Below are 13171 nucleotides of genomic sequence, written 5' to 3'. Positions count from 1 at the left end.
GATCGCTGGTTGGTCTAAACGCAAAATGACGTGCTGTTTTCCGGGGAGGAGCTTCTGATGTTCGTTCCACCAATACCAGCCTGCCGGAAGTTCCTAGCCACAATCCACTCAAATTAGGACGTCTCTCAAAGTGTTCGTGCAAGCCACTTTCTGCTGCAACCCATAAATTCCTCAGTTGAGTAACGAAATGCTTGAGGAAGGTGACCATTGAGGATCGTACCGAGGATTGTTTCGTGCAAGCGGGCCCAGGTGGAACGACGACCAGTCAACATCTACTTCATTCTTCATTCATTCAATCATCCACTTCTTTCTTGGCGGGACAGCGCGGTCCTGGTTCGAGAACAGGGAGGACTCTTTTACGTCCTGGAAGGTATTTAAAGACAAGCTCCGAGAGGCGTTCACTTGTGAGCAACGAACGGAACTCGCCGAACAACTACTCCAGAGTCGGGTACAGCTAACAAACTAAAGCGTCACCGGATTCGTCGAAGATGTCCTGCGGCTTTTCAAAGGAGCTGACCCGAAAGCCTGTGAAGAAAAGAAGGTTCACCGTCTCATGAGAGGTGTGAAAGAGGAGATTTTTCACGCCCTATCCCGTAACCCGCCCACGAGGACAGAAGCTTTCCTGACCGAAGCAGTCAGGATTGAGAGGGCTTTACTCTCTTGGTCCACCGTCGGACAGCGACGTCAGGAGTACCAAGCCTTCGCCGCGCCTGCAGGCTTCGAGGTAGGCTCTCTGAGGCAATTAATCCGAGAGGTGGTCCAGGAAGAAGCTCTCCTCCGCCCAGAAGAAACCGGCGCTCCTTTGGCCTCCATCGGGGCTATAATCAAAGAGGAGGTGCAGCAGGCACTCCAAGCGCCGCCACCCGTCGCTGAGGTACCGAAGCAAACCTACGCCGCCGCACTACGACAGCCACCAGCTGCACCGCGGTACGGCAGCAGCTGGGCGCATTCACGACCCGCCCAACCTGCACCACTCAGCTACCCGCCACGCGCACAAGGAACTCGCAAGACAGACGTATGGCGAACGTCAGACTTGAGGCCGCTTTGCTACCACTGTGGCGAAGCCAATCACGTCTACCGCCGTTGTCCGTACCGACGACTGGGTCTACCCGGAGATGCACGACACGCCGCACTGATTAGTGAGCGATGCTTCCAGAAGCATCTGTTCCTTCTCTCCTTCTCTCGAGAAGCGTCTCTACTTCTTCTTCACCGACGCACGCTTTCTACAATGTTCGCTGCTGTGTATAAAAGCTTGCGAGCTCCCAGCCGGAGCATTCTTTACCTTAGTTCTGTCTAAGAGCTACCGCTCTTGTGTTAGCCAGCTAAGCAGCTAGAATAAAGCGTTCGCCGATTATTCGCCGTCTCGTTCGTCTGTTTTCATCCGTGACAATATCAGTGATGGCCAGCAGTTAACTACATGTAGTTAAACTACCTGATTGTAGTTAAAAAGTAGTTATGAACTACTTGCAGAAATGTAGTGGCAACTACTATATAGTTAAACTACTATTTTAAGTAGTTAACTACAGCAGTTAGGTTACTGAAGGCGCCAACTACTTCCGATTTTGCCGCAAGCTTTACGGCACGATTGTGCTTCCGACTTTTACCTTGAGCTACTTGTTTGATGAGAACGGAGGTGCAGAGCAATTGTGTCGTGCATGTGTACTAAATCTTCACTTTTAATGCTTGTCTAGTGAAGCCTCATTTGATTTGCTGTGAAATAATTCTGCAGCTTAGTTTATCGCGTAGGCACAGAAAGAATCCCGCCGCAAGCTTTGTATTTGACGATCGTAGCAACGGCTTGAGCCAAAGTTTATTATTGCTTGTGATTCATATTTAGGTGTCCAAGAACACTACAAGGGATTGGTGTTGGTGGACAACGTTAAGTAGTTATAGATGTAGTTAAACTACGTTGCAGTAGTTAAAAAAGTGGTTTTAACTACTCCCTGAAAAGTAGTTGAATTACTAGTTAAACTACTTAATCACAAAGTAGTTAGTAGTTATAGTTAAACTACTGTAGAAGTAGTTAGTGGCCATCACTGGACAATATATTATTTAACCTGCTCAGGTGAACCCGTATTGATACCCCCTGACACACTGCTAGCGAGAACTCCTTTGTGGCGGGAGTATACTTTACTGCTTTAAAGGACATCTCGCTAAAAGGAGGTTGAGCCGGTGACACACGACAGCGTCCTTTCGCTCAGTAGCGCCATCTGAAATGTGTCTCGAGAGTGCTGTATACTTACGAACCTTTGTGGTGTCTTTATAAATTGAACAAATTAGCTACAAAATAGCTTTCTAACTTAATCTGTTAAAGTATTCGAGTCTTCAAGTCGTGCACAGAACATATTTATTACAGGAAACCGTACAGCTCCACGATTGTGGCCTTAGACACGCACAATGCGAGATACCACTCGAAGATCGCAAACTAATAGCGATCAGACCAAAAGATACAATAAATGATCATTGAAATACAAATATCACTCGGAATGAAGGGAAGACAGCCTAATTATAAATGTGACACACTAGTCGTTGAGAGAACACTCCAGGAAGAAATGTCCGCTTCGACCGGGGCGGTTTGGGTTTCGGCTCATTTGCACGGATGGATATTTCAAAGCACGTTCGCGTTTCAGGATTTTTAAAAATGGAATGGGGTTCTTTCTGCTACCTCGCTTTTGAACGAAATCCTTTAATTAAAGAGTTAGTTTCCTGTAATTCGTCATCTAGTGGTTCTTTTCTAGAGGATGTTTCCCTGGCCGCGTAATAGACCTTTTTACAATTGCGAGCGCTTGTGTATTGGCATCGGATAGGAAGACCAGCCACACAGACTGGTTCCCTCTAACATTTCACACGGGCTAGACTAGGACTATACGTGCCATGTATTGGCATCGAGGCGGAAGTCCAGTCACAAGGACTGGTTCCCACGTGCGTATTGTCATCAAGCAAGATAACTACCTATGGAGGTAGCCTCTTTTACACAAACTCTATCTTACATACCAGATAACAACGCACCACGTGCGCATGCCACGTGCGCTCCATGATACTAGCGCATCATCGTGGAAGACCACCACCACCACTGCCACCTGTGGCAGGCAAGAGCTCATGGGAACTTAAAATAACTTGAAGTATTACAAGATGACCAGAGGCGGATGTAGAGGAAGAACAACGACATTCCCGGTGTGTGCAGCAGCAGAGTCAGTCGGGATAAGCCATAACCGAAGCAGACGACGGAGCAGTGTCGCTCAAAGTTCCCATGCTGCTTTGCGCCGCACGCTTGGTGGCGCGCACATCTTTATAAAATCGTCTATTGAACTGCAAAAACAACGACGACGACGACGATGATGACAGAAGAAGAAAAATGGGGAGGTGAGTCACGACTATAGGTCGGACTATGACACGTCACGACGTCTCTGTTGCTCTCATAGCTTTTTTATACCTGTACCGAATGAAAACAGAGAGCCCGTATTTTTGCTATAAGGGCCACTGACAATGCTGGTTGAAGTAAAATATTTTCGGTCAGTGTAGATGTGCCTGGTCATGTAGATGCACCTAGTATACTACATCACCCTTGTGAGATTGCAGAAGTGTTTCTACCTGGAGAGATATTTGTGATTAGTAGAAAAAGCATGGCATGATCGAACATCTAGCTCAGACAGTAGCAAAGGTTCTCCCGAGAGGGCTCTCGGTCAGCTGGTCACGTACATGCCTCAGGACATCATCCCTCGCCTGTCCCTCTGTGCGTCTTGCTAAAGTCTCATGTGAACCTTGCTATCTAACGCGTTATATGTACATCGATTTTTCATAGCAACTACAAAGGATATTTAAAAAAAAAAACGTTAGTTACTCTGGGTTTTGCACCAGACCACTAAAACCATCACTGCACTTCGAGACGCAGACGTCAGTCGTCGTACTCATGCCGGAGTCATCAGGCTGTCTGTGATGGTTGTTGGCGCGAAAGATGTGCCCTCACCCACAGGTACAAGGGGCGCTGCAATGAAACAACAACACCTTTATTTTAATGATTACGACTGGAGTGTTTTATCGCCAGGGGCGATATACTCTACACCATCGCTGGCAGTAATGCGTTTCGTGAAATGGAGTACAAGTCACCACATGGTGCACTCTGAAAAATGAACTTCACTGCATAGCACGCTCCTAGCCAACCATCATCCCCAATGATATCATTATCTGCCCTATTGTTGAAAACGAGGAGGCGTACGCCTTTTTTGTGACACTTTCATAATCGTCACAAAAAAGGCGTACGCCTCCCGTTTTCAACAAATCAGGGCAAATAACGATATCATTCGAGACGATGGTTGGCCAGGAGGGTGCTGTGCGGTGAAGTTCATTTTTAAGAGTGTGAGGACCGAAGTCCTGTAGTGTCGTTGTCGAATGAGGACAGACTACAACAGCCGTTGTCGGTGAGCGAAAGAAGAATGTTTTAATTCCTGCGTGAGGCAAGAGCGCGTGGCGTGGGCGGATTGTAGTGTCGTTGTCGTCGCACTACAGTCCTACTCTGTCCTAGTGCTTTAGGGTGCTTTAGCGTTGGTGGGCTAGATTTGGCCACGAACCGACCAATTTTCACATAGTGAGGGGGCGACCGTCCAGCTAATTTAGAGAAGCTGAGGGTGTGGTTTCGAAAGGTTGGTAGTGCCGGCAATGAAGAAGGACGTACTCTAGCTCTTCCAGATAACCGCAGTAACGGCATCTTCAAGAGTCAACTTGCATGAATGAAACGTGCAGAATGAAACATGTAAGTGCAAATAGTATAGAATAAAGGCTAATAGCCAAGAGTTTTCTCTAACCCAAGAGAAGCCTATTCTAATCCAATTCTAAGCCAAAATCCAGTTCTAATCCAACACAATGTATTCCAATCCAACACGAGCCAATTCTAAGCCATCTAATTGGTCGCCATTAGCTGCGCCCACTTCACGTTGATTGGCCCGTGCTAAGCCTACTGATTGTTGATTGGTTGACCATAGCTCCACCCCTTTATGCTAATTAGCTGGCTTGGCTCCGCCCACTTCACGCTGATTGGTGAGCTCCGTCCCTTTGTGCTAATTAACCGGCTCCGCTTCACGCTGATTGGTGCATTCTAAGCCTACTGATCACTCTCCACATTTTCCAGACTTCTAAGCCATCTGATCGGTCCCCAGTCTAAGCCTACCGATTGGCCCTCGCATGCTGATTGGCCCCTTCTAAGCCCTCTGATCGGCTGGCACTCCTGATTGGCCGACTAAGCTACGGAACATGGCCTTCACCAGCGCCCGCCAGATGGCGTGATCGGCAGCGACCCCGCTGCAGCTCTATCTCAGACAGACAGGAAAAAATACACTTCCTTTGTACAAAATACAAAAAATACAATGTTTATTGAGTGCATGTTTGAAAAAAATCATGGCAGTCGTGGAGAGATTGATTCCTTTGATGCTGGGTGTGGTTCCTCGGAAGTGACGGATCATGTAGACGCCTCCGGGACAGCGGCAAAGAAAAATTTCGTCTTTCGTGAGTTGACACTTCCACGTGCACTGGATATCTTTGTAGCTGTCGCTCACGTCCAGCTATTGAAGGCATGTGCGCAGCGATCCAGTAGCGTTCCTGTCCAGGTTAATGCCGGACTGCATAGGTATCACGTGCCACTCTCTGATGGCCAAAATATCGCCAGGGCATTCGTGCGCGTAGGTGTGCTTATCCTTCTCCAGCTTGATGCTAGCAGTACAGTTGCCGGCGTCCAGCGCCAGTGTGCACGAGACGAGCGAGAAGAGAACGAGGTATCACATCCTTCCAGTGACACAGTTCAAGTGAAGCTACTCCTTCTCATCCTCTGTATTGTCTGAGGGGGAAAAAGCGCCAGGTGAAGTCCCACCATCTACATCATCAACTCGAGCTTACCATATTCCCATCTTCCGTACGGGTAGGAGTCCACGTCATTGTAGAGGTATCGTTTGTCGTCGTACTCCATCATACTTTTCACATTTCTAATGGTGTACATGCACTGTTTCTTTCCCACTATTGACACCTGTTCGTGCAATACGTTAGTGTGCTTGAATAGGATATTGTGGTACGTATCATGGAGATCATGGAGGAGGTGTTTGCGCACAATGTTCTTTTTGACCCCTTTAGCTCTTGCAATTTGTTTTCCCCAAGCTAATTTGATGGGGTACATTTTGGCTTTCAAGCATATTACTTCCTCTATGGGTATGGTACTGGTATGGTATGGGTTCTCTTTTGAACGCGCCGAGCCTACCATGATTCCTCTCGCTGTACAGCGGATGATCCCGATCTAAGGAAGACGAGTCTAAGTGGTCGTCGGCGATCGCACGTAACTGATCTTCGTAGTCTTTGCAGAATAGGCTGAGGATCAGAGAATTCGTGTAAAAGTAGCAGGTGATCACCGGACAAGTGAGCTTACTCAGCAGGGTTTCATAGTAGAACGAGTACATGATTAATTTACTCAGCTCTAAAATCGTAAAGTCAATCTGCAGGAGGAAATCGCACTTTCGTCTTGCGCATTTCGTACATGACGCAATCGGGGGACAAAATTTCTATTCTCACGCATTCCGCCCTACTCCCTAGGCAACTCGCCGTCTCCTCATCGAAGGCTACTCGAATATCCCGCATATTAAATTTATTTAGCAGCGTTCTTCTGAAGACCGCATTATTTGAGATTTTATAGAAATTTTTCTCGAACGTCGTGCCCGAGGCGACGCGTCTGGCAACATTGTCCTCGGCATGTAAACCGCTCACCTGTTGTATCGGAAGAATATGTGAAGTCGGCCAAAGAAGTCTGCCCAGGCTGAAAAATGTGAGAGGGTAAGCGCGCACGCAGCCCTCCCCCGCCGATAATCACGTGGACAACCCTCCGCACACGCGCCGCGCAGGGAAAAATACGCGCAGGGCTCAGGGCAGGGATACTGTAGTTCCTCATCCCTGAAGTTTCTCACCCACTTCATACTACTCACACACACACGGAAGCTTCTTTTAACCTGCCTGTTGCTGGCTCGTAGTCTGGGCACTGCATTACAACGTAAAGTGTGTCCTCTGGCACCTTGCATCTGCTGCAGAGGTTCGAGGACACAATGCCTAATCTGTGCTTCGTCGTGGCCGTGCATAAAGCCGATCCGATGAACATGATGATCCGATGAACACCTGTCTCGAGAGGCTTCGGCCGATGTCATGTGGGATGACTGTTTGTGAGTCGGGGTTATGTGGGTCGTATAATCGGACTCCCGCTGGACTTGTTTCCATGCACTGTTTGATCTTTTGCTTTCCACAGCTCCCTTCAGTGACAAGGTGAGCAACTCGCCAAATCGTAGTATCGAACGAACTCGTGAGATGGCGCGAGAAATCATCATCTTGCGCGATCATAATCATCTTCGTCCAATCGCACGAGAGCGAAAACCGAACAAAACAGTTTGACAGTTTACAATGGCGTATAAAAGAACACATTCTCGTGCAATATTTTGCATGAACCGCCGGAGGAAGCGTCCACGCTGCAGGAGTCGCCTCCGTGGGTTGTGGAATTTACGTTTCGGAGGTGACGCCGCGAGAGACAGCCATTACGATTGGATGTTTTCGGAGGAGGAGCCAAATGATGGACAGGTTGCGCCTGGAGGTTGCGAGAAGAACCACTTGTGGGGCGAATTAGAGTTGCATCGTGTGAATAGACCCTAACGCGGATAACTTGCGAGCGATAACGGGTAGCTTCCATAACTGCGAGCAGACCGAAACAAGCCGCGTCGCTCAGCACCCGGTTTACAGATGCAATGGTCTATGCTGCTTTCTGCTAAGGAACATTTTATGGATGTGCACGTGTTGCACGCCTTTCCTAATGCCTAGTCTCCTGTATCTGTTAATACGAGATTGTTCCAGCACTGGCAGGATAAACCGAAGCAAAAACGTTAAAGGAGTACAGAGGGCCATCCAAAAAATTTTCAGATTAAGACGTCTGATGAAAGTTTGTGTGTCATTTTACCGAATAGCGCGGAAGGTTTCGATGTGTGCAATTTGTAAAAAAAATACTCACATAAACATGGCTCCGCGCGTTCACCCTTAACTCGCCACTCCGCTTATAGACGACCTGCACCCTTACGTCATCGATTACGTTTCGCCGCCGCGCAAAGCATGCTGGTGGGCATTATCAGCTTTATCGGCCTATCAGCCAACGCGTTTTTCCCGCGTCTTGCACACCACAGCGAAATATAACCTCGAACCGGTCGTCTCGTGACGTCATATGTTTGTAAACAGAGGGTCGTCTAAACGAGGAGGAGAAGGTGTGACGCCACGTCACCGATGATGTAAAGGGCGAAACGCATTGGACGTTTTCTCAGCGTCAAAACGTCGCGCGTACGCCATGGCCTTGCACACTCGGCGAAGAAACGCCAGCAAGGCGACCACCCGAAACGCATGGGACGCGTACGGAGCGAGTGACGCGCGCCACTGTTGCTATATTCGTCGATCACAAATATCTGTTAGAACGTGCAGGTGCTCTTCTTTCCTGTGGTTCCTGCGTTCCTTCATTCCAGACACCATTAAAATGTTCACGTAAATTTAGTGTGATGGATAATGCCCCCAAAATTTATGCGAGCTGCTCATACGCCACCTTGTCTGCCGCACGACGGCCATGGTTCTGTCTACTTCTCGGAAAACGCGCCCAGACGCGCGCGATTATCTGTAGTCGACAAATTCCGGCGTACGCCTTCCGCGCGCGTCGAAAAACTGGTTTTTACGCGGTCACACGCACGCCGAGCGCGCGCGCGACCTGAAAACGTCGGAAAAACGCTCCATGCGTTTAGCCCTTTAGAAGGGGAACTCGTTCTGGTTCGCCGGTCAGTGGGGGTCAGCGCCCTGTCCCTTTGCCGTCGTAAACCAGTTTTGCCAGTTCTCCCGGAGAATAGGGGATAGAAGGAGCGACCGAATCATGACCGAGCCAGGAGCACTGTTTTTTCAGTACCCCGAACAGCCGAGTAGTAGATGACAGCGGAGTAGCAGACAACATTTCTCTGGACCAATCAGCGAGCGTGATCCTTGTAGCGTCAGCGCGAGGTTCCAGGCAGATTACGGGCTGGTACTGCTCTCCACTGCCGTAGCGCCCGGTCGCTTTTTGCGGCGTACTTTAAATTCAATTGCTGCGATAATTATGACTCTGTGGTGTGAATTACTTCGCATGGTGCATCTTACTGGCCTACCTAACAGTTTTATAGGAAGAAAACAGAGTGCTAAAAATGACTTCTGTGCGACTTTAAGAATATACTTACTGTTGTCCTTTACGCCTTTGCCGGAGTTCCTCCAAATCTTCCAAGTGCAACATATGACGAGAATGGTGAAACCAAAACCAAAGCAAGCACACGTAGATATTGCGACTCTGTACAGTGCGCAAGGCCACTTCAGCAACACCTGAGCAAATTAGTGAAAAAGACGGTCTATAGTACACCGATGTGACCTTCTCTATTCCGTGTAGAGGATGAAGAGAATAAAAGCCGCAGTATAAAACTGGTCTTCCTTTCGGAGTTACAACGGCAGTAACGTCCTCGAACCACGGCCGTATTTATAGAGACGAGCCATAGCCGTAGCCATCAGCTGCCACTGGTTGCCACAGGAAGCCAGCATTCGAAACCGTCTGCGGCGAGTGTTTGGCATTCTGACTGTATACAGAGTGTTTCAGGGTGTCAGTGACACCTCTAATACTTTGCTCTCCCCGACGAACTCATGCACCCTCTACGCATCTCCACCCTTCATCCTCCATCCGCCTTTTTTTTCTGTTCTTTTTTTTTTTGCTATAATCGTGACGACGCCCACTTCTGTGTGGCCAGCAACGGCGAGCCGATCCTGCCCTTAGCCCCCCCCCTCCGTTTCACGAAAAATGAGCAAAAGGTAAAAAAAAAAGAAAAAAAAGAATGGTTCATCACACACCAAAAAGACGGACTGCATAGTGTTGCCTGCAGTGTGAGGATACTCAAACTATTTTTTGTTTTGCAGTTATCTAATTAATTAAGTGAAATTAATTAGTCAGTTTTTTAATCATAAGGATTAGACCCAAAATGTCAACGAGAAAGTTGTAGCGGGCGATACAACGACATGAAACCCGTTGATTGGAACTACGGGTTTCGTGTCGTTGTATCGCCCGCTACAACTTTCTCATTCACATTTTGGCTTTAATTTATAAATAATTAAAAACAATTAATTCATTTCACTTAATTAATTAATTACAAAATAGTTTGAGTAGAATCACACCACTGGTAACACTATGCAGTCCGTCTTTTTGGTGTACGATGAAGCATTTTTTAAATAAAATCTTTGGCTCATTTTTCGTAAAACACCCTGCATATCTACGTTCGAAGGAGGGGAGACATTAAAGAGGTTTTTTTTTATCTAGGTGGCGATAGTATGACGTATAGGCCGAGGGCATGAGTACAAGGCGAGCTCAGCCGACGCTGTACTACACACGTGGGTTTGTTCTGGCGCGCGGCAAAAGTAGTTCGCTGAGCAACCGCTAGGCCCAAGACGAGAAAAGACACCCAGAAGCCGAAACGAGAATGACAGTCCCCATCACCAACACCACCTAGATAGAGGAAGCCTGCTTACTGGTCAACGTTAACTGGTTAACAAGTAACACCAGGCCAATCAGGATCGTGTCTTCAACGGCGGTATCCAATCACGAACGTGCTTTCAGCGGTCAAAGCCATGGAGACGAATCACCGTCGTCTGCGAGTAGTGATTGAACGTCCCCGCGCACTAAATGGGAAACTCCGAAATAAAGCGCAAAACGGTGCCATATATTTCTCAAAACTGATTTTCTGGAAAGCGTGATGCATTTTTTGTCTGCATACTGAGGTCTGCAGGCTTCAAACTAGCTGCAACCATTTGCAAGTTCTTGAATTCGCAGAACGGTAAATCGCAGCAGCAGACGAATTCTGCCTTTATATGTCCACGTAGCGAAGGCGTGAGAAGAGGCAATAAGCAGGCCTTCCGTGCCTAGGTGGTGTTGCCATAACTCGTAGCATCTGACGTCACTTGTGGGATCGAACCGTGTCACTCCTTTTGTTTGACTTCATACTGAGAATTGCGTAGGCACTGGGGATCGGGCTACTGTTACAACGTCCCGATGCTAAGGCGGCACCGGATAAGGATATCCGGGAATATTTACCTTTGATTCTTTTGAGATCGCACGCGTCCGTAATTTCAGGTTATGAATACCATAAGAGTACGCTGGCAACAGCAAGATTACTTACATCCACCAAGCGAAAGACGTCATATGCAACAATGAGACAGCTACACAGAAGAATGACTCCAACCGATACTCTTTCACCCTCCATCTGTAGAAAAGGAAAAAGAAGCCTATGTAACATCCCAAGACCAGGTCCCCCAAGGTCGCCATTTTCCCATGTATTTGTTCCTATCCCGATGCGTGCAATGCCGGAGGCCGCCCTTAGATACCCCATTGTTACCAGACGTTGGCTTGCGTTTGATTGTAGCGCGCTAAAGATCCAGTTGAAGCACAATCCAAGCCAGGCCAAGTCACCGAAGGAGAAATGGACGACTGCGCTTGCGGCGCCTGGAACGACAGGTACGCTATGTGATGCACGCAGCCGTGCACTAGATCCTTCCGATTGCTCAACACAGAGGCGGAGAGTTTTATTTTTTTCCCGGAGGGGGCAAGGGCGTACCGCGAAGTAAGTACTCTGGCGGAGGGGGATATGTTTATTAAGAAAAAAAAAAGAAAGGAAAGGTAAGCCAGATGGATGTCGGCTTGTTATTCCAAACAAAAGTGAAAGGGGGAAGCCAAAAAAGGCAAAGAAAATAAGAAAACAAAAAGAAGGAAAGAAAAGAAAAAGAAAAATGAAGAACACAAAACTAAAGCTGAAGAATCACACACTCTGGCGGGATCCTATGATGTATACAGAACTGGTATAGCAATAAGAGGAAGGAAGAACAGAAAAAACAAAACAAAAGAAAAAAACAAAGAGAACGTAAACAGTGAACATGTGCACAACTGAAGGCATTACGCCTTTGAAAACTGAGTGCAAGAAGAACAAAATGTATTGAATCCTCGGTGTTTCACCCGAAATGCGCGCAATATAATGAATATGGTCAATGAAATGGAGCAGCAGGAGTTGAACCCGCTCCCAACGAATATGCGTTCCGAAGATCCCACTGTTACACCTCACTGGCAGCTGCTAGTACCTTTTCGACTGCTTCGTTTCATTGATCTGATTGCTTTGGGCGAAATTCAGGCTATATGTTGTGTCATCCTCTGTGTTTCTTCGCCTCACCTTCTACTGTGATAATGAGTATGGTGGGCGGATACATATTTTACAAATTGCAAGATGCATTTTTGGGTGGGTGCCTGTTCGCTCTCTTGACCCGGGCGCGCCAGACCCAAAGGTTGGTGTCAGTCTCTTAGCGGGACTTCCCGGGGGAGGCGGCGCCCCCCCTAGTTCATGTTCCGGGGGGGCAAGAGCCCCCGCGCCCCCCCCCCCCCGCAGTCGGCGCCTATGGCTCAACACGTTTAAAAACGCGACCAAAAAGTGAAACACACGAAGAAAAGTTGTTATACGCGTTTTATTTGGACATATAAAGACTAGGTTCATTCGCAGAAACAACAAAACCGCCGCTAAACTTTTTGCGGCTAAACTTAGCGCGCGGAAGTGATCCGGAACGGCAACAGTGGGGTATCTTGTGGCGGCCGTCTTCGTTGCACGCTTTTCTGAGGTGAGTTTGGGGTACCCGCCCAAGACGAAATGCCAGTGGCAAGTGATAACTGCCAAAGTTTGATTTGTCTTCCTCTTTGCTGTTCTCATAAAATATTTTGGCAGTGGTATATACTGGTGATCGAACTAGAGTTTCAGAGAATAAGCTAAAGCGCTCAGAATGTTGGTGAGATTTGACAAGAGATAAACTGATGTTCTGAGGCTGGAACAACATAGAAGGAACAGATACAAACTGGGCCGGTAATCCAGAAGATGTGGGTTCGATCCCTACAGCTGGCTAACCTTTTCAGTGACTTTCATCTTTCATCGGAGATTTGACATTCCGGGTAAACTGCGTCTTATATCAGTTGCGTCTGCCTTGTACAACACATCTGTCAGCGTAATCGCCTATCGCGTAATCAGCTATGCCGTTTGTTTTTAGTGACACAGAACTGAACGATACTCACGCTGTGTGTCCATTAGGGAAC

At 47.7% G+C, this 13171-nt stretch overlaps 1 protein-coding gene across 7 annotated transcripts in view; it reads right to left on the bottom strand.

The window, feature by feature from the left end:
* Positions 1–2330: 2330 nt before the first annotated feature.
* Positions 2331–13171, bottom strand: part of LOC135399321 (uncharacterized) — a 54644-nt gene continuing 43803 nt past the window's right edge. For 4 of the 7 annotated variants that reach the window (XM_064631180.1, XM_064631176.1, XM_064631175.1 and 1 more), the window contains 3 exons: positions 11226–11309; positions 9252–9390; positions 2331–3985 (listed from right to left, as the gene is read on the bottom strand). In XM_064631180.1, coding sequence (XP_064487250.1) covers positions 3909–3985; positions 9252–9390; positions 11226–11309 — 300 coding nt within the window. In that variant the 3' untranslated portion in view covers positions 2331–3908. Of the gene's footprint in view, positions 3986–4312; positions 6014–9251; positions 9391–11225; positions 11310–13171 lie in introns of those variants that run through there. The other 3 variants (XR_010424241.1, XM_064631177.1, XM_064631181.1) reach the window with 3 other exon arrangements.

This window comes from Ornithodoros turicata, chromosome 6 (genome assembly GCF_037126465.1).
Source record: "Ornithodoros turicata isolate Travis chromosome 6, ASM3712646v1, whole genome shotgun sequence".
NCBI lineage: Eukaryota > Metazoa > Arthropoda > Arachnida > Ixodida > Argasidae > Ornithodoros > Ornithodoros turicata.
The sequence above is the reverse complement of the archived record's forward strand: the minus strand, read 5'-3'. Positions and strand labels throughout refer to the sequence as shown.